This window comes from Notechis scutatus, chromosome 1, assembly GCF_049901735.1.
Source record: "Notechis scutatus isolate UNSWTSFEM ecotype Mainland chromosome 1, rNotScu1.2, whole genome shotgun sequence".
In the NCBI taxonomy this organism is placed as follows: Eukaryota; Metazoa; Chordata; class Lepidosauria; order Squamata; family Elapidae; genus Notechis; species Notechis scutatus.
In genome coordinates this window covers 235927336-235953618 of record NC_142009.1, presented here as the reverse complement: position 1 = coordinate 235953618, position 26283 = coordinate 235927336, and the positions used below count along the sequence as shown (strand labels likewise).

The 26283-nt window shown below is 40.7% G+C and overlaps 1 protein-coding gene across 2 annotated transcripts in view; it reads right to left on the bottom strand.

Moving 5' to 3' along the window:
• PHRF1 (PHD and ring finger domains 1) overlaps positions 1-26283 on the bottom strand; it is a 43203-nt gene that overhangs the window by 10775 nt on the left and 6145 nt on the right. Inside the window, exons 3-12 of one of the 2 annotated variants that reach the window (XM_087950771.1) lie at positions 25479-25592; positions 24655-24878; positions 24046-24129; positions 22849-22970; positions 20428-20528; positions 19880-20052; positions 17500-17629; positions 9097-9221; positions 8715-8902; positions 6770-6892 (exon numbers count right to left, since the gene is read on the bottom strand). In XM_087950771.1, the coding sequence (XP_087806897.1) occupies positions 6770-6892; positions 8715-8902; positions 9097-9221; positions 17500-17629; positions 19880-20052; positions 20428-20528; positions 22849-22970; positions 24046-24129; positions 24655-24878; positions 25479-25592 (1384 nt within the window). The remainder of the gene's footprint in view (positions 1-6769; positions 6893-8714; positions 8903-9096; positions 9222-17499; positions 17630-19879; positions 20053-20427; positions 20529-22848; positions 22971-24045; positions 24130-24654; positions 24879-25478; positions 25593-26283) is intronic. The other variant, XM_087950772.1, reaches the window with a different exon arrangement.

The window sequence follows — 26283 nt, the reverse complement described above, 5'->3', positions numbered from 1 at the left end:
ACATACAGAGCAGGCCGCTGTTCTCTTCTCTCTCATCAGAACCCAATTGGCCTCATTTTCCTGGAATGCATCTGAGAATTGGCCCACGAGGTACAATCTTTTCTGGGCAATAATGGCCCAGTTAAAGTAGTCTACCTTCTGCTAAGTTCGTGGTTAAGACTACTGCAATGCAGTCATGTTATACAAGCAACACAGGTTTTAAAGGAGCACAAAGTGGGTTCGCTCTGCAACAACTAATCTTCAAATTTAAAATTAAGAGTCTGAGATTAGTATCTTACATGAGGATGAAGAAATGGGCCTGCCTTCCTCCAGATTTTGTACAGGTAGTCCTCGACTTACAACAGTTGAGTGACCATTCGAAGTTACAACAGCACTGGAGAAAGGGACTTACGACTGTTTTTTCCCACCCACATTTATGACCGTTGCAGTATCCCCATTGACACATGATCAAAATTCAGACGTTTAAGAATTGATTCAGATTTATGAGGGTTGCATGTCCCAGGGTCATGTGATCACTTTTGTGACCTGCTGCGAAGCAAAATCAATGGAGAAGGCAGATTCTCTTAACCGTATGACTAACTTAACAATTGCAGTGATTCCTTTAAAAACTGTGGCAAGAAAGGTTGTAAAATGGGGCAAAACTCATCTAACAAACGTCTTGCTTAGTAACAGAAATTTTGGGCTCAATTGCAGTCATAAATTAAGGACTCCCTGTATTGTCTTTCCTCCTGAAGTTAAGCTATCTATCACCTATACTGTTTATTTTTCAATGTCAGGTAGTCTTGCTTTTTATCCATGCATTTGGACTGTAATTAGTGAACTATATGCCGAAACAAATGGTTAGAAACAACCAAATGTATAAAGAAAAAGCCACAATTCTTTAATCTCATTGAATTAAATGAGTTGTGTTACAAGTTTAAGAATTCAATATAAGTATCAGATGCGACAATTCAGTTTCTTTAAAAAAATAATTGCAAAATGGGCTTTTAAATTATAACATAGCATGATACAATCTAAGACACATCCCATTCCTCATGAAGAGAGATAAGTAGAAAAGAAATTGCAAAACAGCCGTATGTGGAAAGGAAGAAAAAACAAGAGAAATAAAAGTTAGAGTGATTGAAGTATTTTTCTTCCTTTCAAAATGAGAATTTGCTTGGAATCGGCAAATGAAATATTCATCTTTACTTTTATACCTTCCGTTTTGATTAACAAGCGATCCTAAAATCTACAATGGAGCACCTTAAATCATTCTCCATCTATACACAAGAGACCCTGATTGTATTCTCTGCTACAAATACAATGAACTGGGAGCATACAAGATTTTTTTTTCCAGTTATCACCTACACTATGGTAAGCCCTGCCCAAATAATTTTCCCTGCCTATGGGAACTTGTCTTTTTTTCAGCAAATAATTAAAACCTGCTTTTTTAATAGGATTATTTGAGTATTATTTTTATTGAGCGGTTTTAGGAAAACTGAGGAAATTTATGTTAACTTCATGGGATCATCTCAGAACATCTCAGCTGGCAGAATGGGCAGAGATGGTATTAGTCCATTCTTCTTCCCTCTCTCTCTCTTCCCCAGCAGCCACTCTCCCACAGATCTGTGATTCAACCACACAGCAAGGTGAATGGAGGAACCGGAGAGAATGACTCCTATTCAGCAAACAGCAAAACTGCACCAGATCAAAAGCTTCTTGGTAATTGAAGGCATCTTTCCAGCCCAGGGGAGGCTTTTGCTCTATGCAACCCATTGCTTTAAAATATTTTGCCATTTTGTGACTACGAATATTTCTTGGGAATGCCAAAATAATGAAAGACAGCTATGTAAATACATCACGAATTAACACTAGCTAGACAATCACTTTGAAGGAGTGACAACTAAAACTATCCAGGTAGGCCTTGCTTACTGACCACGCTTCGCAACCATTCAAAGCTGTAACAGCACTGCAAATATAACTTTATGACCAATCTTTGCATTTATGGCCATCATGGCGTCCCAGAGATCACATGATTGACATTTGAATGCTTTGCAGGTGCGTGTTTATGACCACAGTAGTGTCCAGAGTCATGTGATCACTATTTGTGTGGTTAGCAACTGGGTGGCAACAAGCAAAGTCAATGGAGAAAGCGAGATTGCAAGTCACTGTCATGCGATGTCTTGCTTAACAACCGCAGATGATTCGTTTAACAACCCCAGTGGAAGTGAGTTCAAGAGTCCATCATGGTCATGTGATGTTTTGCTTAGCAACCCTGGTGCTTAGCAAGAGTTACTAGTTCCAATTGTGGTCACTAATTGAGCACTACCTGTATTTCTTTTTTTAAAAAATACCCTGCATCCAAGAACTTAATTCTGAAGGACAGTTTACAAATTTATACGTAAACTGATAACCGCTTATGTTCAACTAAAATTCAATACATATTTTTTTTGGGGGGAACAATGAATTGCTGCCATGTTGGAATGTCATTATGGCATACCTACTGGTGCCATTTTGGTTTCACCTTACCTGTAGAAACTCACCTTCAACTTGCCTTCCTTGGAGGTTAACATTTGGCTGCATTCCTGCTCTTTAGTAGATTCTCCCCTAAATCTCAATGAGCTTTGGCCCTCTGGCTCTAGAGGGGACATCTCAGTGTATTCGGCTTACAGTATGGCTCCTAATAAAAAGGAAGCAGAAAGCTCCCTAAACTTTAAAGCATATTTATTAATAGTAATAGTATTTCACAGGCATGGATCCACATGACAGAAACTTGATTATTATTTTTTTTAAATAATTCTTGAGGAGAGGAGCAGGAATCCAGCCAAATGACCCTCTTCAAATCCTAAACATGGAAACTATTTCTTGTATGTAAATTATAATCAAAACTCTAGGATCCTTTCTCTCTTTCTCACCCCCTACTACTTATTTCACAGCATACTTATGATAGTAAAATGTGGGGGAAGAGGAGACTGAAAAGAAAGCCAGGCTAAATAAATAATACCAAGTAATTTTTTTAAAAAATAATCTGGCATATTCAATATCACTGTGGAATTGTGAATTAGCTACTTTTACTGAAATGTTGAAGGAAAAAAGAGCCAAGCGCTTTCACAAAGCTCTTCCTCAAATATGTCTTCTAATATTCCTGATATGGAAAACTGACTTCACTGATTCCTATATTGACTGTGGACAGGAAAGAATAATAAACATGATTGCTTCTCAATAGATGTAGTTTGCTTCTATCTGAATTCCCATAAATATCATCATAATATCCAAACTTTCTCTTCAAAGCTGGTTGGCAAAAAGCAGCCTTTGACAACATGGTCATTTTCAACTGCAACTTTGCTGGCTTGGATTTTGGATACAAATGTTATTAGGTTGAAAAAAGCTTCCCAGAACGGCTTGGAACCACAAATTCTAGCATTGCTTGATGACTTACAACCTCTCCTTTTATTCTTCCTAACCAAGAGTGAAAGATTTCACGTAGGGTAGCGAAGATCCAGAAACTGATTTCTTCACTCTGAGCCTTCAAGATGTATGGTGACACTTCTCTTACTGCTGCATTCTCAAGTTCTTCCTTAAAATCCACTTTTCCACAAAGCGTTTGTCACTTAACTGTAGCTAAGTTTAACCAAGTCATAAATTGCTTTAAGATGATATTGATATATTTCACATTTTTTAAAAAATGACCACAATCACTTCAGATACTTCCTCTGATTAGCCCATGACTTTTAACTCCTTCCCTCAAGACGACGCTATAGAGCACTGCACACCAGAACAACTAGACACAAGAACAGTTTTTTCCCCGAAAGCCACCACTCTGCTAAACAAATAATTCCCTCAACACTGTTCAACTATTTACAAAGTGTACACTACTATTACTGTTAATCTTCTCATCACTCCTTATCACCCATCCCTTCCCACTTGTGATTGTAGGACTGTAACTTTGTTGCTTGTATCCTTATGATTTATATTGACTGTTTCCTAGTATGATTTGATTGCTTATTGTACCCTATGACTATTATTATGATTCTTGATTCTTAACGAATGTACCTTTTCTTTATGCATACTGAGAGTATTTACACCAAGACAAATTCCTTGTGTGTCCAATCACTCTTGGCCAATAAAGTATTCTATTCTATTTTATCTCCCTCTATGTCAGTTGTCAGCTCTTTTAAAGCAGGGGCCTGTTTTCTCTTCCTATAAGAAGAACCAAAGACGTAGCTGCTGCCATATCTCATAAATAAATAAATAACAGTTTTAGACCGATGACATAAAACTGTCTCACTCATTCCTCCAAAACTTGAAGTAAGCCCCCCTTTGCCCTTTCCTCTCATACCCACAAGTAATCGTCCTGTCTGGCCAAATCCCCAACCCCTTAGTCTCCAACTGCAAAAGAACACCCCCAGAACCAACATTCCTTCTCATATGCCTGTTAAAGGAACATGGTCCCTATTTAAAAGGAAGTAAATAAGTTGCATCCTACAAACTCATCACTAGAAGTGGTTACTCGAAAGATCTATAGGTAACTCAGAAGTTTGTGATTGGCTGTGCTACCAGCTATTTTATAGATTGCCGAATATATGGAACACTGCATCCTTTTAAGTTTTGAATTTTTTAAATAAAATCTTTGGTTTTTAACCCTGGCCTAAATAAGCAAACATAAAAAAGGGAAATATTAATAAATATAGTAGTAGACTTATAACCATTCGTTTAGTGTCCATTCAAAGTTGCAACAGCACTGGAAAAAGGTGACTTATGACCATTTTTAATACTTACAACCACTACCAGCATCCCTATGGTCATGTGATCAAAATTCAGACACTTGGCAACTGGCATGTATTTATGATGGTTGCAGTGTCCTTGGGTCAAATTATGACCTTTTGCAACCCACTGACAAACAATGTCAATGGAGAAGCTGGATTCCCTTAACAACTGTGGCAAGAAAGGTCACAGAATGGAGCAAAATTCACTTTACAAGTGCCTTGCTTAGCAATGGAAATTTTGGGCTCAATTGTGGTTATAAGTTGAGGATTGTCTGCATGCTGGAGAAGTATGCTTACACAAAAAATATTTCATTTTCTATTATAAATGAGGAAACAAAAATGTTTATAGTGAAATGCAGAGTATGTTTAAAATAGAATTTGAGAGAAAGAGACGCATATACTAACCATGGCTTGTTTGAAGATAGTTGGTTAAACAACCCATGCTGTGTTTTCCAAGTACAGTATCCAGAGCCAAAAACTATGGCTTACAAACAAAGATTTACACACCACATAAAGCTACCTTCTGGCTTAGTTGATTTCTCTAAAATAGAAACCAATTTTCTGTGGTCTATAAATGTGGTTTGTAACATTTCCTCCATCTCCATTCCTCCTCCCCTCTCCCACATACCAAAAAAGGCAGAACTGGGTATCAAAAAAAGGAATAGGTCTTTGGCCTTTCCCCTTCTTGGGTTTCTCCATCAAAACAGGATACTGATGACAATGTCCTTCAGAAATACACACACCGTGCTTTATGTACATCAAAAAAATATCTCCTGCATCCTTTAGGATATATTCCTTGGGCTGCAAGCAGAATTGTCTCATTCTGACTATCAATTATTTAGTAATTGTTTTGAGTATGTATAAGGTGTTCTATAGGAGAATGCAATTTCTTAAACTGCATGTATTTCAACTACCATACCTTCCATATATTGAGAAAACTATTAAATGTTTTCATATTCCCACAAAAATAGAATCAACTAGTATGAAGCTAGTATATATGCATTATGCATATAAACATTAACCATATATTAACATTGACCATTATCACCAAGGGAAACATTGAACATTTTCGTTTTGTTAAACTCAAGTTTAGTACAGGCACGTTAAGCATTTTTAAAAGAGAAAGCTAGACAGAATTGCAAAACAGTATTTCTCAACTAATTCTAAAGCCATACATGCATGTACAAAATAAGAACAAAAAGATCCACTTTGGCTATTCTGTCAGGAAATTCATTTTTTAATTCAATATTCTTTTCAGTATTTTAAAAAATATTTTAAATTAAATATTCTGAGCTTACCACACGTATATTTCCTTCACTTTATGTCCCATCTTTAATTCAGGGGCTCAAAGTAACAACTATGCTGCTTTCTCCTATTTTTTCCCCCAACCCAACACAATCTGTGTGATTAGTTGGGCTGAGGGAGAATGACTGGCCCAAAGTTACTTAATGAGCTTCTGTAGCTGAGAGTGGACTAGATTCTGGGTTTCTTTTCTCCTACTCAACATTTCAATTGTTACATCATGCTGGCTTTTCCCAATATTCTTGGAAATATGTTTTTTAACTGAAGACCCTACGAAAAGTTTACGAAGGATCCTATACTCGTTATGTCAAACTGGCTTTATCCTGGAACACATGCTGCTATCAAGCAGCACAATAAATGCAACTCTTGAGAGTTATTATTTTTGCATCACTTCATTACTTTTCCCTTGATCCAGGATTCAATGAAAATGTTCCTTTTGTAATATTAGCTAGGTATATCAATTCTTCCATTACATTAACATATTTTTATGATCTTTTCAGAAGAAAAATGGAAAGAAACCATCCGTATCTTATCCAAAGACGATTAATCATCAAGTCTGTCAAGGTATATGTTCTGCTTATATTACTTGCGCTGGCGGAAAGGGTAGCTTTCCAATGTGGCACACAAAGAAACCATAAGAGATTACCAGACAGAAGAAAACTTTGTTAGAAAGTTCAAGCAAATACTTTATGCAAGAAAGCATCTTCTCTGACTAATCTTACCCTGGGAGCCCAACAGCCACTGGCCTAGCAACAGGGCGATGTGATCTAAGTGCTGACTGGGAAAGACCTCTTCTTTTGGTGCTCATTGGTGAGGCTGAATTAGCAACAGGAAGTTCTTCATTGCTAAAGAGAGAAAAACTCAGAAATCACTGAAAATATCCAATCATAGCTCAGCTTTACCTATTATTATTATGGTGGTCTAACTAACCCATGTTTAGACTGGATTTGGCGATTTTGATCCACCTATGGAGAGTACCTTCCCAAGGGCCTGGATAGGCAGACATTATCGTTTGATGCTGTTCAAGGAACTGTTGCAGGATGTCAGCTATTCTAAATAGAGCTGCCTTCTGCAACTGACTGGTGGTGATTGTCAATATCGATGGTGTTCAAGTGGTGCTATTGTTATTATAGAAATAATTACATGGAAAATGTTTGAAATTGAGGGAAAGAATATGTGCATTAATTTCTCTTCAGAAAATTTCAGGATGTATTTTGGCACTAAACCCATTTTTTTTTTCCTGGTAAGATCAATGCAGTGTGCAAATCAGTGCTGTATTAGCAGTAAATATTCAAAAAGACAGAAATATTTCTTTCTGGGAACAGTAAAAATTGCCATAAAGAATATATTAAACTTTTTTTTAAGTGTCTCAAATAGGAATGTACACAATTTAACATTTAGAGAGTGAAAAGTTCTGGAAAACTCTAGAACATAACATTTCTCCTCTGGCATACTGATTGAGCTATTTGTGAGTTTTGTCATTTTTCCTAGAAGTTAATTTTTTGAACAAAATATAGCTTATGGTGTTCCAGACATAGCGTTTCGATAAAACAAGTCTGCTTCAAGAAGGGACCATGTTCAGAACATCAAACTGCTTCCAGTTGGAGAATTAATCGTCAGATCACCCCTAGAGTGGTCATACTGGCAAGGTCCAGGCAGGAAATGGAACATGCCAAAGGTTTTCAGTTTCAAGCAAAACAAAACGAGAAAACCCATTACATTGGAGGCATTGATATGAAACATTTAACAAGCTGTTATGTTAAGAGGAAGAAAAAAAATTCCAAGACATAGAAAATTCAAAGCAAAATGTTCAATATGAGGGAAGCATCAGTATGAGGTTCTCAAAGGAAGACAAGTAAACTTGTAATATACTCAGACTTGAAATACAGAGGAACCTCAGGTTGCGAATGCTTCTGTTCACGACCAAATCGGGTGGCGAACAAAAAAATCCATCCAATTTTTGAATCGGGTTACGATTCAAAAATCAGGTGGCGAACAAAATCGGCACGGAAAGATTCCCTTTCCGCGCCAATTTCCCCTTTGGCCCCATTTTTTTTGACTGTGTGCATGCGCAGTCAGTTGTGCTTCCAGACATGACCAAATCAGGTCGTGACTGGAGTCCAGAAACAGATTACGGTCGCGACCCAAGGTACCACTGAAAATATCAGAATACACACACACAAAAAAGATATAGAGCTGTGCTGGCACAGTGGTTGGAATGCAGTACTGCAGGCTAACTCACTGCTCACTCCAGTTCAATTCTGAATGGCTCAAAGTTGACTCAGTCTTCCATCCTTCCGAGGTCAATAATATGAGAACCCAGATTGTTGGGGGCAATATGTTGACTCTGTAAAACCGCTTAGAGAGGGCTGCAAAGCACCATGAAGCGGAATGTAAGTCTAAATGCTACTGTTATTGCTACACTCAGATTTCATGCTAGAATTTGGGCAACCTTGATTGTTCTTTGAAGAGAGATTCCATCTATTGAAACATTAATCTTCAAGATGAATAACTTAATCATGCAGTGAAAATTCTTAAAGAAAAGTAAGCATCAGATCATAGCCTTGATCTGTTCAAAGCAATTCCAAACGTGATACCACTTACTCAGAGCCTTACTCTGGTTTCTTTAAACATTCATTATCTTATTCCCACTTATCTTATGCTTACCTGTTGTATGGATCTAGTTCAAAGGGATCCCCAAAGACAGAGAGGGAGGCAGCTCCAATATCAGCTCTCATAAGCCCAAGCGACGGTTCTATCGGCTTGCAGATGGAAGGGATTGAAGTACCACGAATAGGCTTGCCAAGATGAAGGGTTTTTGCTATTCGAGAACGAGCCGTCACCTCGGCCTTCACCTGGATAGAACATTAAGTTAGCTAAGCTAAAAATGTCCACTTAACTTAGGAGGCAAAACAGAAAATACACAACAGCAGCCACCAACATCCTCTTAAAAGTTATCACTGAATTTTTAAAAAAATCCCAATAAAACATGCTACTTGATAAATCAACTATATTTCTGCACTCCTGAAAACAGCATGAGAGTGAATACCTGAGTTTTTTTCCCTTTTCTCCTCTTTGTCCGATGTTTGCGTCTCTTAATCCAAGTCCCAGTGCCTTTTTTCCCAGCAGATGATTTTGTACGAAATTTTTTACTGGCGGCTTTTCTTCTCCTGCCTGAATTAATCAAAATATCAAATATTTTAGAATTAAGTAGCTGCAAACGCAGGATGCTCGGCACACCTCCATGCTTAAAATAATATAATAATATACAACAACTAGCTCGATACCCGTGCTTCGCTACGAAACTATGTGGTCGGGCTTAGCTTTGGGGGAGGAAAATAAGGGGGAAAAATTCTGCCTCTGCCTTCCAGCATCCATCGGTATTCATCTGGCTAGCAGTCCTGTCAGTGTGTGAGAGTTGAGGGCTGTTTGGAAACTGAAACAGTATTTGCAAGGAGACAGCAAGGAGACTGGGCGTGGCTTAGCTCAACTCTTTTGTACAAAAGCTGCTTGCTGCTGTGAAACTAAAATTGAAACTCCTCTGCTTTTGTTTTGCATTTGGAAGAGATTTCTTTTCAGGTGGGGAGGGGGAGTAGAACTCCTTGGCATCAGAGTGTGTTAATAATAATATAGGAAACACTAATACTCTGATGGTCATTTCGAAAAATCCTTTCTTAGTGAGCACCTAGAAGCCAAGAGGAACACACGTGCCAAATTTCAAGTTTGAAGGCTTTACGGTTCTGGAGATTTTGTGATGAAGTGCGAGTGGTATTTCACTTTTATATATATAGATTAGGTGCCAATTTCAATTTAAACACCCCTTCACTTCAACATAAAATAAATGGAAATTACAATAAAGAGATTGTTGGGACTCTTATTTCATTGCACCACCCCAGTTGGCAATTTCAGACAGATTTTCTGGGATATCTGCATGAGCGAGAAAACTTCAAGGTCCCCAACAGGCTGTTGTGCCCCCCCCCTCAAGATCTCTTCTTTACCCACTATTAAATTATTATGCAAAACAAAGAACTCGACTCCAGCATTCATTTTATTTTCAGGAATGCTTCACAGTCTCTTTTAGAAAAGAAAAATGGGTGGTGGTAGCTGCTGTGCACTTTTTAGTTGAAAAATGTGCCAATTTCCTCAGAAAGACGACAAATATAAGTCGGAGCTAGAGGGAATGGTAGGGACTATTATCCCCATAAGATACACAGTGTTCTCACAAATACATGCATTGTGATCAATGCACGTCTCTAGGGCATCCCTGCCGACATGTGTTCTTAAAATTCCCAAAGGGAACATCTATTTGCCCAAAACTATTCGGAGGATTGAAATACCTGATCATCTGAGTGCACTGACAATTTCATTGGCTGCATAATGCTAAATATTAGCTCATGCCACATTTCACATGTTTACCAAGCAGCACAAGTTCCACACTCCTTATACATCTCCAACCTACATTAATCTCCAATTGAATGGTTTTTCTCATCAAAAGCAATTCTATACATTAATATAGGGATGCACAGATTTCATTAGGGGGGTGTGTGTGTGTGTGTGTGTCTGTATGAATGCATATAAAATTGTGTGTGTGTGTGTGTATGGTATTCAGCTTTTTTCGGGTATTTTCCCACATCATTATAGTTGTGCTTTTAAAGTTGTAGTAACGTTTCGGCAGAATCTCATCTGCCATCATCAGGCTTCTGTATAGAAGCCTGATGATGGCAGATGAGATTCTACCGAAACGTTGCTACAACTTTAAAAGCACAACTATAATGATGTGGGAAAATACCCGAAAAAAGCTGAATACCATACATGTAAGTACCCGCGAAAACTTAAGAAAACATATATATATATATGTTCCATCTGTATATATATATTTATACAGAAGCCTGATAATGGCAGATGAGATTCTGCCGAAATGTTGCTACAACTTTAAAAGCACAACTACAATGACGTGGGAAAATACCCGAACAAAGCTGAATACCATACATACATACATACATACATACATACATACGTACGTACATACGTATGTGTGTGTCTTCTAAGGTTCTCACGGGTATTTGTATGTGGATCTTTGGTTATTCGGGTTTTCTCCCACGTAAAATTGGAAGTATCTAGGCGACGTTTCGATGAAATCTCATTCGTCATCTTTAGGCTTGTGTCTTCGGCTTTGTGCTTCTCAGAGTAATGTGAGCTTGCAGCAGCTTCTTCCTTTTAACTGCTAGTGGGGGTGTGACTTGATTGGGTGGGGGCTTGGCTGTGTTCTGATTGGGTGGGGGTGTGTTCTCGTTGGTTGGGGGTTTGGCTGTGTTCTGTGGTTGGGGGGTTGGCTGTGTTCTGATTGGCTGGGGGTGTGTTCTGTTCAGGTAGGGGCTTGGTTGTGCTCAAGTTAGTCTTAGTTGCTGGGGGATTTGAGCTGGTGAGCTGTGATCCTGCTGTTTGGCTTTGCGTTCATGGTCGTGCCGCATCTTCATGGTGGGCGTCAGTTCGCTTCATGTATGGGTCGGAAGGGTTTGAAGCAGGTAGTGATGCAGCTGCGGTACGGCTTCTAGTCCGTGGTCGTGTCTCATCTTCTGTGTGGGTGTGAGTCTGCTTTCTACATGGAAGTGTGGTGGTGGCATCTTGTGTGGCCCTCGTGGGTGTGGGTCTGGTGTCATTCTTCATGTTAGGTACTCGTTTGTTCATGAGGGCGGGTTTCCAAATGGCTGGTAGGCGGGAGGTATCATCTCGTTTATTCATGCTGTGTGGGCGTTTTTCTATCTCTATGGCTTCTCTGATTATTCTGTTGTTGAAGTGTTCAGTTTTGGCGATAGTTCTGGTATTTTTAAAGTCAATCTCATGGCCTGTGGCTTTGAGGTGCTGGACCAGGGAAGAGGTCGGTTCTTCTTTTTTGATTGAGTTCTTGTGTTCTTCAATGCGTGCACTTATTCTTCTGTTAGTTTGTCCGATGTATGTGGTGGGACAGACGGTACAAGGGATTTCGTATACTCCTTTGGCTGTTATATATACACCTCAAAGCCACAGGACATGAGATTGACTTTAAAAATACCAGAACTATCGCCAAAACCGAACACTTCAACAACAAAATAATCAGAGAAGCCATAGAGATAGAAAAACGCCCACACAGCATGAATAAATGAGATGATACCTCCCAGAGGTGTGTGTGTGTGTGTGTGTGTGTGTGTGTGTGTGTGTATGTATATGTATATGTATACGTATACGTATACGTATATACGTACATACATACATACATACATACATATATATATATATGCTACAACTTTAACAGCACAACTATAATGACGTGGGAAAATACACAAACAAAGCTGAATATCATACACACACACACACACACACACACACACACACACACACTCTCTCTCTCTCTATATATATATATATAACAAAGCAGTTCCTGTATACAGAAGCTTACCGTGTTTCTCACATAAGGCCGGGCCTTATTTTTTTTTGACCCCCGAAAAAATGGCTAGGCCGTCTTTTCGGGGGTGACTTAATTCCCCCCCCCCCATGCATCCTCGGGTGGGCGGGCGGTGACAGCTTCGGGAGACCTTCCGCCACTGTTGATTTTCCTTCTCCCTTGCTGCCGCGGCGTTAGAGCAACGCCACGGCGTTTGGCGCAGCCACATGCGGCCAGTCAGGGCTCCTCCCTGCAACCGGAGCCCTGAGGAGACACTTGGCTTCAGGCGCTCCTATCGCCGCCTTCCCTTTGCCTTCGAAGGCAAAGTGAATTATTTTAAAAACCTCCGCTCATCCCACCAGGGCCGCACTGGAGCCGTGCTGGCTGGGCAGAGCCAGGAAAGCGAGCTGCGGGTGTTTCCTGGCTCTGCCCAGCCCGCACGGCTCCGGCGTGAACCTGGTGAGATGAGCGGAGGTTTTTAAAATAATTTGCTTTGCCTTCGAAGGCAAAGGGAAGGCGGCGACAGGAGCGCCTAAAGCCAAGTATACCAACAACAAAAGGCAAATCCTCAAGGTGGGCTGGAGGGAGGTGGCTGCGTGCCCCCCGGGCTGCTTCAATGCAAGGTCCTGACCTTTCCCAATTGCAGCATCCTGCCATTGCCGCCGCGTCCTTTTTGCCGCCGCCTCCCTCTCTGACTGCGAAACTCGCGTGCTTCGCCAAACGCTCTGAGCGAGGCGAGCTCTTTCATACACACACACAGAGAGAGAGAGAGACGCCGGCGTGCTCTGAGAGGCTGGCTCTTTTCTCTAGCCGAGGCTGACGTCTGACTGAATCTCTATCCCGCTCCTTTATCCTCACGACGGGGTCGGCAGCGACACTCTCTAGTGCGGCCACCTCAGCTTGCCAGCCTTGCCCCGCTATGAGACGATACTGTGACAGCCGCCGCTGCCGCACTCCCTTCTCTTTCCTTGCCTCTCCTCCCTTCGCCGGCAGGAGCGTGCGCGCCTGCTGCCACCGCCGCCGCTCCTGAGGCCGGCTGGGGAGGGCAGGTGGGAAAGCAAGCAAGGCAGCTGCGCTGTCTTCTTTTTCCCTCAGCGAAGCGCCGCCGCTTGCCGCTGGCGCTGCCACCTGCGATGGGCGAGGAGGCGGCGGTGGAGGCACCCGAAATGTTCCAATTCGCTCGTCCGAGCAAAGCACGAGCACTGAGTCTCCCGATATGAAGTGCCCCACCAACACAGGCAGCACCATATCCAGGCATGCAACCAAGTACTTCCTAACAGCAAGCCCCCCCCCGCCATTCCCCCCCATTTCACATGTTTAAAAAGGGCCTTAATTTGGGGGAGCGGCTTAATTTGATTTTTTGCCAATAAATCATGCTGGGGCTTCCTATTGGTGGAGGCCGTATTGTTGGAGAAACACGGTATTATATATATATGTGTGTGTGTGTGTTTTCTAAGGTTTTCGCGGGTATTTGTATGTGGATCTTTGGTTATTCGGGTTTTCTCCCGCGTAAAATTGGAAGTATCCTGGCGACGTTTCGACGAAATCTCATTCGTCATCTTCAGGCTTGTGTCTTCGGCTTTGTGCTTCTCAGAGTAATGTGAGCTTGCAGCTGCTTCTTCCTTTTAACTGCTAGTGGGGGTGTGACTTGATTGGGTGGTGGCTTGGCTGTGTTCTGATTGGCTGGGGGTGTGTTCTCATTGGTTTGGGGTTTGGCTGTTTTCTGATTGGTTGGGGGGTTGGCTGTGTTCTGATTGGCTGGGGGTGTATTCTGTTTAGGTGGGGGCTTGGTTGTGCTCAGATTAGTCTTAGTTGCTGGGGGATTTGAGCTGGTGAGCTGTGATCCTGTTGTTTGGCTTCGCGTTCGTGGTCGTGCCACATCAAACCACCCAAAAGCAACTTATCCAAAGAAGAACAAACTGCACTACTTAACCTGAAAGAAGACACCAGCATAATAATCCTACCAGCAGACAAGGGCAACGCGACAGTGGTTATGAACACATCTGACTACCAAACCAAGTTAACCAACCTACTCCAAGACCCCACATACAAACCCCTAAACACAGACCCCACCACCTACCTAAAAAAAACCACCAGATCCAAAATAAAAGCCTCCCCCATCAGCGAAGAAAGCCAGCAAAGAATCATACCCAGAGAGAAATCATCCAGATGCCCTAAGCTTTATGGTCTCCCCAAGATACACAAAGAATGAATCCCACTTAGACCAATAGTCAGCTCCATAGGCTCACCTCTACAAAACCTAGCTAAATTTCTCACCAAACAACTACAGCCCTATGCAGAATCCATCAACTCACACGTAAGAAACTCATTCCAGTTCATTGAGATCATAAAGAAACAAAACTTACAGCCCAGTGACCTACTAGTGAGCTTCGATGTCATATCCCTCTTCACCCAAGTGCCTATAAAAGAAGCTTTGACAGCCATCCAAAACAAATACAACCCCCCCAAGCACATCCTACATCTGACCAACCACTGCCTATCCAGTACATACTTCACCTACAACGGACAAAAATACAAACAAATAGAAGGAGCACCCATAGGATCACCCCTCTCACTTGTCATTGCAAACCTCAACATGGAACACTTTGAAACACAAGCTCTAGAAAAATATGATCACAAACCCAAACTCTGGCTCAGATACATAGATGACACCTTCATAATCTGGCCACATGGGAAAGAAAAACTGAACAACTTCCTCACACACCTCAACAGCCTACACCCCAAAATACAATTCACCATGGAAACAGAAGCTAACTTCCCTTCCCGTCTTAGTATACAAAAAATCCAATGGCTCCCTAGGACACACCATCTACCAGAAGAAAACACACACAAACCGCTATCTACACGCACTCTCACACCACCACCCAGCACAGATCAATTCTGTAGCCGAGACACTCATCTCCAGAACAAAATGCTTAGCCGACGAACAACACCTAAAAACCGAACTACACATTCTCACTAACGTACTAACAGCCAATGGATTCCAAAGAAAGAAGATTACCCACCTAATCCAAAAAGAAACCCCAACCAAAATCCAAGACAGAGGACAAGAGAACGGCAAAGCCCTCCTCCCATATATAAAAGGCACTACAGACAAAATCAGCAAGATCCTCCAAAAACACAACATTAAGACAGCATTCTGCACAAACAGAAAAATATCCACCATCCTAAGAAACCCTAAAGACAGAATCGAGTTAGAAAACCAAGGAGTATACGAAATCCCATTGCACCGCCTGCCCCAACACATACATCGGACAAACCAACAGAAGAATAAGTGCACGCATTGAAGAACACAAGAACTCAATCAAAAAAGAAGAACCGACCTCTTCCCTGGTCCAGCACCTCAAAGCCACAGGACATGAGATTGACTTTAAAAATACCAGAACTATCGCCAAAACTGAACACTTCAACAACAGAATAATCAGAAAAGCCATAGAGATAGAAAAACGCCCACACAGCATGAATAAACGAGATGATACCTCCCGCCTACCAGCCATTTGGAAACCCGCCCTCATGAACAAACGAGTACCTAACATGAAGAATGACACCAGACCCAAACCCACGAGGGCCACACAAGATGCTACCACCACACTTCCATGTAGAAAGCAGACTCACACCCACACAGAAGATGAGACACGACCACGGACCAGAAGCCGTACCACAGCTGCATCACTGCCTGCTTCAAACCCGTCCGACCCATACATGAAGCGAACTGACGCCCACCATGAAGATGCGGCACGACCACGAACGCGAAGCCAAACAGCAGGATCACAGCTCGCCAGCTCAAATCCCCCAGCAACTAAGACTAACCTGAGCACAACCAAGCCCCTACCTGAACAGAACACACCCCCAGCCAATCAGAACACAGCCAAGCCCCCACCCAATCAAGTCACACCCCCACTAGCAGTTAAAAGGAAGAAGCAGCTGCAAGCTCACATTACTCTGAGAAGCACAAAGCCGAAGACACAAGCCTGAAGAAGATGAATGAGACTTCATCGAAACGTCGCCTAGATACTTCCAATTTTACATGGGAGAAAACCCGAATAACCAAAGATCCACATACAAATACCCGCGAGAACCTCAGAAGACACATAGATTCGTATGTATGTATGTATGTATGTATGGTATTCAGCTTTGTTCGGGTATTTTCCCACGTCATTGTAGTTTTGCTTTTAAAGTTGTAGCAACGTTTTGGCAGAATCTCATGTGCCATCATCAGGCTTCTGTATATATATATATATATGTACAGATGGAACATATATATATAACATAACATGTACATATATATATGTTTTCTTAAGTTTTCACGGGTACTTACATGTATGTTATTCAGCTTTGTTCGGGTATTTTCCCACGTCATTATAGTTGTGCTTTTAAAGTTGTAGCAAAGCTGAATAACATACATACATACATACATACATACATATAGTATTCAGCTTTGTTTGGGTATTTTCCCACGTCATTATAGTTGTGCTTTTAAAGTTGTAGTGATGTTTCGGCAGAATCTCATCTGCCATCATCAGGCTTCTGTATTATAAATAACCTTCTGTATACAGGAACTGCTTTCTTCCTTACTGAAAGCTATATGGTCCCACATCGAAAATCTGCTGCTCACATGCATTTTTTCAGCTGTAAAATTTCGGAAGAAAATTTTTCTACCTATTCTGCCATCCTAAACCATTTGCTATTTCCCCCCCCAAAAGAATGTTACATACAATTTTCCTTTTTGTCTTCTGTTTGTTCAATCTCTGCATTATTAAATGGAAGTTATTTAACTTATACTGGGGAAACACATTTTGGAATGAAAACATTACAAAAATAATGAAGTCTACCGGGGGGGCATTTGAGTTTAAGGGCAAAGAGAGTTCAATTGAACTGTACTGGCACAATGGGTGGACAAGTCAGGCACGTTCCTCCAATTGTACTTCTGGGGAAGGTGGGGGAGGAGGGAAATGCATGACGAGCTTCTCTAGAAAATGCGACTAAGTGCCATCATTGTGGCTGAATTACCTCCTTTACGTTTTTTCCTGGTTGTGGTCCGAGGAGTTAATGGTCTCTGGTACACAGCTGTACTCAGACCGGCTGCAACTGCCTCAATTGTTTCATCAAGAAAGGAAGACATAAGGTAGCTTGGTACATGCTAAAATCAAGACAAATGCTTATGATTACTGGCTGAAGCTAACTAATGCTAAACTCATAAATCTCACTTGAAGAAATGTTAAGAGAAAATCTTTCCCTTCCAACTTTTCTCCCAAATATCTTTGTTACCAGCAGGTGTTTCCCTCTCACTCAAAGTCCTTCAGCCCAGGAAGCCGTAAATTTGTCTCTACCATAAATTATTGGTAAAGCAAATAAATGGTGAATCAGGTCAATGTATCCATCATTCCATTAGGAAACAAGTGAACATAATGTCCTGCTCACACAATGCTTGTGTGAAAACTATCTATTGTAAGCATTTCTTGACCTTCTGCATTGATCTGCAGGAAGAAGATATAAGCCCAAGGCAAACAGTTCTTTCTTTCTACAATTTAACCAGAAGTTACCTTTAGACCACTGATGTACTTTGGCCAATGTCGACTTTTTAAATATTATGAGTTTGACTGCATGATTAATTTTAGAAGTGGAGCAGCTCTGGATGTTTATGTAGTACTGCAGGCATTTCATTACACACACACACACACACAGAGGTAGTTCTCACAGACTATTCATATAGCATTAAAAGTTATAATGTGATCACATTTTGGGTGCTCAACAACTGGCCCCACATTTACAGCTGTTTGTATTATTCTGCAGTCATGAGACAATTTATGGTTTGTTTGTTTTTTACTGGTAGCTGGAGTTTACTCCTGGCTTCCAGAAAAAATACTTCAGACAACAAATTCACTTAATGATTGCAGTGATTTATTTAACAACCATTGCAAAAAAAGGCTGTAAAGTCAGGCACAATTATGTGGTGACTCGCACAACAGGCTCAATTACACCTGTCTGTTGAGTGTACACACCTACACACATTTAAATGAAATCATATATTTAGGAATATATTTATATATTGAATGTCTGCAGGGACACAAAGTACAGGGAGTCTTCAACTTACAACAGTTCACTTAGTGACCATTCAAAGTTGCAACGGCACTGAAAAAAGTGACTTATGACCATTTTTCACACTTATGGCCATTGTAGCATCCCCATGGTCACATGATTTATATTCGGATGCTTGACAACTGATTCACATTTATGACAATCGTCGTGTCCCCGGATCATGTGATCACCTTTTGTGACCTTCTCACAAGCAAAGTCAGTGGGGAAACCGGATTCACTTACCAACAGTGTTACTAATTTAACAACTGCAGTGATTCACTTGACAAATGTGGTAAGAAAAGTCCTAAAATGGGACAAACTCACTTTAACAAAAGTTTCGCTGAGCAATATAAATTTTGGGCTCAATTGTGGTCATAATTCAGGGACTACCTGTATATATTACCTTAGTCCTGCAAAGTTATAGCCAGCCTAGGAGCTCTCCAGATTCTTGTAAAATCGATCCCATTCTAAAAATACTTTAGAATACAAGGACAGAAAAGTACCAAATAAATAAATAAGTGAAATGATTTTCTCAGTGGTGGGATTCAAAAATCTTTACTACCGGTTCTGTGGGTGTGGCTTGGTGGGCGTGGCCTTGTGACTGGGTGGACGTGGGGTTTTTTTTGCAGCCACACTCCCCCCCTGTTTTTTGGGCCTTCTGGGCCTCAGAGGAGCCTCTGGTGGGGTGTTTTTGCTCCCAGAAGGCTCCTCTGGGGCTCAGGAAGGCAAAAAATGGAGGGGGGCCCTCCCTCCATTTTTTTGCCTTCCTGGTCCTCAGCAAGGGGAATCCCAGCACAGCTGATCGTATGAATAGCTGATTGCTGGGAGGGGAAAAAAAAGAAATACCTTAAGGGGTGAGCGTCAGGCGGGCGGGGTGAGCGAGTATCGGGCAGGCGGGGCAAGCTAGTCAGTGGCGATCGGGCAACCGGGTCAGGGGCGTGGCCAGCCAGAACTTACTACTGGTTCAGCGACCCACGCCAAATCCCTACTACCGGTTCGCCCGATTCAGTGCGAACCGTCTGAATACCACCACTGGATTTTCTATATTTTCTATACAAATCTACAGAACCAGATGAATACTGAATACCAATATTGTTTTTTTGTTGTTGTTGTTGTTAAACTTGTACTTAAATCACGGGGACCAATGAACTATTACCAGAAATTTTCACACTTTTGATTTACATGCCAGAAATGATTGCAAGTACACATCCCATTCCTTTCCTATGGGCAAACAGTGCTTACACTGCATACACTTGGTCATTTACAGGATAGCTGTCTGAAGTCTGTATCATTCCCCCCGATTAAACCCTACCTGAATTCTCTGCGCAGTTGTTATCCTATTTCGGTTCACCGTTGCCCGCACGCGCTCACTTTGGCGTGTTCTAGCAATAGCTCGTGTCCGGGCACTGGGACGCAGTCGACTGGTGGTAGGGATTACATCAGCGATGAGTGAAGCAACCTCCTCTTCGCTCACCTGATCTGTTTCTTAAAAAGAAGATCTGTGTCAGTTTTCAGCTATATTTCAACCATCACTTGAGCCCCTTTCTAGAGACCAAGCGCTACATAGTTCACAAATAAATGAGTTGGTATATAGATATTTAGATTAACAATTTATGTATCCAAGGCATTCAACCATTCTGAACACTTTGTCTATATCTGAGCAACAACATCTGGTTACTGAATTTTGCTGCCATATAATAGCACTACGTAGAATAAATCTTTTCACAAGATCTTTCATACAAGTATGTTTCTATAAGATTACAGTAATGTTAAAATTAAATTCCGGTATGTTTTATAACGGTAAAAAAGTCCTAATTTCTGTCATTCAAATGAAAAATATATTATGAAGAAAATACTTGCCAGTGTCAGCAGACATAGCATTTGCAGGTGCACATGGTGGACAGAACCATTCATCTACAGGTACCTCGCTTAAAGGTGGATTAAGGCATTCCATATGGTAACTAAAGAAAAAGTATACAAGGGATTCTTACAAAACTGTAATGGTAGAAGAGAACACCAGGCCCTTTTGCCTATTATGCAGACTAATCCTTCATACATGCACAATTTCCTATTCTAACCTCACCGAGACATTCGTTTGGTATGAAATTAACAAATATTTCAAGAGCCAACAAAATACCAAAAAAGTTGTATGTTCCAATTAGAATTATCATTTATTTAAAACATAACACATTTATAAGGCATGTTAACTAGGAGCGGTGCTAAGGGGAGAGATAAATATACACTGCTCAAAAAAATAAAGGGAACACAAAAATAAGACATCCTAGATCTGAATGAATGAAATATTCTTATTAAATATTTTGTTCATTACATAGTTGAATGTGCTGACAACAAAATCACACAAAAATTATCAATGGAAATCAAATTTAGCAACTCATGGAGGTATGGATTTGGAGTTACACTCAAAATTAAAGTGGAAAAAAACACTACAGGCTGATCTAACTTTGATGTAATGTCCTTAAAACAAGTCAAAATGAGGCTCAGTAGTGTGTGTGGCCTCCACGTGCCTGTATGACCTCCCTACAACGCCTGGGCATGCTCCTGATGAGGTGGCGGATGGTCTCCTGAGGGATCTCCTCCCACACCTGGACTAAAGCATCCCCCAACTCCTGGACAGTCTGTGGTGCAACGTGGTGTTGGTGGATGGAGCGAGACATGATGTCCCAGATGTGCTCAATTGGATTCAGGTCTGGGGAACGGGCGGGCCAGTCCATAGCATCAATGCCTTCATCTTGCAGGAACTGCTGACACACTCCAGCCACATGAGGTCTAGCATTGTCTTGTATTAGGAGGAACCCAGGGCCAACCGCACCAGCATATGGTCTCACAAGGGATCTGAGGATCTCATCTCGGTACCTAATTGCAGTCAGGCTACCTCTGGCGAGCACACGGAGGGCTGTGCGGCCCCCTAAATAAATGACACCCCACACCATTACTGACCCACTGCCAAACCAGTCATGCTGGAGGATGTTGCAGGGAGCAGAACGTTCTCCACGGTGTCTCCAGATCCTGTCATGTCTGTCACATGTGCTCAGTGTGAACCTGCTTTCATCTGTGAAGAGCACAGGGCGCCAGTGGCGAATTTGCTAATCTTGGTGTTCTCTGGCAAATGCCAAACGTCCTGCACGGTGTTGGGCTGTAAGCACAACCCCCACCTATGGACGTCGGGCCCTCATACCACCCTCATGGAGTCTGTTTCTGACCGTTTGAGCAGCCACATGCACATTTGTGGCCCGCTGGAGGTCATTTTGCAGGGCTCTGGCAGTGCTCCTCCTGTCCCTCCTTGCACAAAGGCTGAGGTAGCGGTCCTGATGCTGGGTTGTTGCCCTCCTACGGCCTCCTCCACGTCTCCTGATGTACTGGCCTGTCTCCTGGTAGCGCCCCCATGCTCTGGACACTACACTGACAGACACTGCAAACTTTCTTGCCACAGCTCGCATTGATGTGCCATCCTGGATGAGCTGCACTACCTGAGCCACTTGTGTGGGTTGTAGACTCCATCTCATGCTACCACTAGAGTGAAAGCACCGCCAGCATTCAAAAGTGACCAAACCATCAGCCAGAAAGCATAGGAACTGAGAAGTGGTCTGTGGTCACCACCTGCAGAACCACTCCTTTATTGGGGATGTCTTGCTAACTGCCTATGCTTTCCACCTGTTGTCTATTCCATTTGCACAACAGCATGTGAAATTGATTGTCAATCAGTGTTGCTATCTAAGTGGACAGTTTGATTTCATAAAAGTGTGACTGACTTGGAGTTACATTGTGTTAAGTGTTCCCTTTATTTTTTTGAGCAGTGTATATTTTATTTGAAATTCTCTGTGTGAGGGTACCTCTTTAGATATTCACAACCTGTAACTGCAGAGTAAAACAAGAAAGCTCACGGTGGCCGCACCCTGCCCATCTATGAGCAACCCATCTTTGTCAAAAGATCGAATAGAAAAACTGTAATTGTAGGCAAGTACAAAGTGCCCTATGATCAGAAGTCACAGTGCAAGTGTGATGCCTTATAACCAGATTCACCCAAAAGCAATTACATTTCTGCTGAAGGTTTCTGGTTACCATGTGATACAGCAAAGTATCCTTGTCTCTCTTCAAACATACCAATTATGAGTGACTGGAAAAATCTAAAGGAGACACCTAGTCAGGTATGTCAGCAAAAATGTGATATTGTCTATATTAAAAGCAAACTAACACCCTCAAGTGGAATCCTATTCTCAAGAAACATGTGACAAATGTTACAATCAAGGGAGGACTCTTTACCCTGCATCACATCCGTCACAAAGCAGCAAGCGATCTTCTCTGTCGCTTCGACCACACACTTCACAAAAGGTGGGATCTTCCTCAAGACCATCTTCCTGAGATTTCGTATTCTCAACAGGTATCTAAAGAAAACATTTTAAGAAATTCTACATTGTTCACAGTAAAACAAGTACAGTTCCTGTAGCCACAACTCATCTTTGCCCAATTCTGTCTAAACATTAGCTTTTTCGTGGGTTCTTTCATCGTGATGTCAGATTTAAGGAGAGGTGTCACCACATTATAAAGATAATTTCATTCCATTTTATATGGATTATTTTTTTCTTCAAGAGTGTCCAAAGGGTAACATTAAAAAAAAAAAGAAACCTAAAGCATTTTCAATTTAAATATCAGTGTTTCAAATGTTACATTGTGTTTTTTCTACATATTCTTACTTGTTTCTATGTTGTGAATGGATCAATGAAAGTAAATTAAACAAGGAGCAGTAAGATACTTATTGCATATATATTTCAAAAGAACCTCAAAAACAGTACCGTAAGAACTTTATATATATATTTCAAAGGAATGTTTTCAATCTCAGAAAATACCCATTAAACTTTATTCTGAAACAAAGCCCATTTACTTAACATGAATTGTGCTCAAGAAGGCACAGGTTTGTGGCTAGTTGGAAACCACACTAACTTGCTATCACTGCAATAATACAGCAGTATATAGCTATTTAACTGGTAAATTAATAGAAAGTGCAAATCTCTTTCACGATTACATGTTATGGAGTGTGATTTAGCATTCATTATCTCCTTTACCATCTGATTAATGTTTTAATAATACATCTATTGCAGTAAAGCCACAACATTCTTTACTAGAAGAATTTTCTCTCCAAAGGCCCTGAGAGAAAGTGTCTGCAAAACAAACATGCATAATATCCACTGTTCCCCCCAAAAAACCTATTGCACATGTTCATGTAAGTAGCTCATGCAAATGGGAAAAATAGTTCATAAAACTAGAAAATCACGCATTTTAAAAAATTGTGTATCATTATAATCTGTGAATACTATCAACTGTGTTATTTCTGAAAGATTAAACCCAGAGAAAGCACAGTAAACTATGAATTGATTAGAAATGAGAACACAGATATAGAAAGCACTGTTTATGCAAAACATACTCTGATTTTTGCTGTTTTTAAGTAAACAAAATACCTACTTTCTTCAAAATTTCTCCATCAAAGCGCACACGAACACAAATAGATTTAAAAATGATACGATCCACAGGACAAGAGTTGGCATTCTGCAAAAAATGAAAAAAAAAGGGGGGGGGGGGGAGGAAAGGACAGTTTACTAATTTCAAAAGCATTGTTATATAAATTAAACATTCATAGTTGTTCAACTAGTTAAGTTGAACTGATTAAGTTCTTACTGATTGTAGCTGAGGATCTGCCTTAAAAACCTGACATCTTTCTATTTTCATAGCTTAACAAGTCTGAACTGAAATAATTTTATATACGCTACATTGTCAAGATTTGTTTCATTGCTATAACATCTGGCTTTATACTTCTCAATTTCATCCAGAGCGCACTAAACTATTTTGAGAGCAGACAGCAATTAACCATAAGAATTGAAAAAGAATAATAATTAAAATAATCCGAATCCACATATATACAAATTAGCTTTCTGGGGGAACTTTAGAAGATCTTTAATGATTATTTATTAGCAACCAAATATAACCTGTAAAAAGACACATTACAAAACAGTCACAAAGCTCATAAAATAGCATCAATTTTAGCATAACTTTATCAATTATATGAGTTCTTACTTTAGACCATTCAACTATACAATCCAAGCAGAAATAATGGGCACAATTCTCAGGTGTTCCAACAGCCTGATCTCTGAATGTATTGAGACATATTGGGCAGTTTTCGGCATCTTCATCAGAAGAAGAATGAATTCCTCCGTTAAGCTGAGGCTTTGTTTTAATAGAATATTCTGGTTGTTCAGAAGTCATTTCCGTGTCATCCTCTGCCTCCTCTTCTTCAGTATCTTAAGAAAATAAACAAAAAATACCCCAATACATACAATACATAGTCTCATACATACATATCCCAAACCTGTTCTGGAAGGCTGGAAAATTATTTTATTGGAACATGAGAGAGCAAAAAAGAGTAAGGCGGCTTATGTAATAGTTGAAAACTATCTGTGTAATACTGGATACATATTTATTAGGTATCTCCATTGTCATGGGTGATCCAGATTTATTAGCAAGAAATGCACAAATCAAGTATAATTGAATCAGGTTATATCTGGTTATATCTCCTTCCAAATCCTGATTGCCAATAACAAAGATGAGGACCAAAGTATCAGACTCACACTGTATGTGATAAAGAGCATCTCCCTCTCTGTGTACGTGCACATGCATGCGTGTGTATTCCATGCCTGGATGGTAGCCTGCAATACTATGAATGACTAACAAACAATCAAAACAGTTATAAGAGCAATGTGCTTCTCTACAGTTCAATTATTATAATGGTTTGATGCAAATTAGGCAAATTAACAGCAACTCTCACCTAACGTAGCTTTAAAAATAGCTCACACTGAATGTAAAATGTTAATTAATATTACTGAAAGACTTGTTATAATCACCTTCTAGATCTTCATCTTCACTTTCTTCATTCTCTTCATCTCCATCTTCATCAGTATCACCTTCATCCTCACTTCCTGTGTCATCAGAGTCTCCGCTATTTCCATCGCTGCTTTCTTTTGAAAAACAGAGTAAAGAAAATGGCTGAAGGACATTGTTAACTAGAATGTAAAGTAGCAAATAAGGCTTTGACTGAATTATATCTGGAGAAGGGTGTTAGCAACCAAATGGAGAATCTGGAGTAAGGATCTCAGAAATTAAGATTGTACAGCTTCTAAGGCCCCACCAATGTCCTTGAAAATGCAACATTGTGTGCCATATAACAAAACACTTAGCACTCTGGGTTCAAAAAGTTTAATTGCTGCGGGCACATAATTGTTACCCTTGTGGGTTGAATATCAAAGGACTGCATTGGTGCTGATTGGGATCGCAAAGAAAGGTTTGAAGAGGGAAGCTTCCTGGGAAAATGACTGGAAATAAATGGCAAGACATTTGAAAGCTTTGATCTCCTCAGTTTGATCATTACTGATCTTCCAAGTAGTTTGGTGAATGCAAGGACCTTAGCTTTCACATGGTTGATTTCTAGCATTTCAGATTGGCAGTAGGATGCTAGGGTGCAAAGGCTTCGTTGCAGCCTTACTTGGGAAAAAGACAAGGTTGCAGCAGCCTGGGCATATAGCTGAATGGAGATTGGTTTACTGGTCAGGGCAGAGGGGTGAAATTTGGTTTTAGTAAGGGCTTGAACAAAATCAAAAATGCATATATTAAATAACTAGCCCAATACCTGTGCTTTGCTACGAAACTATG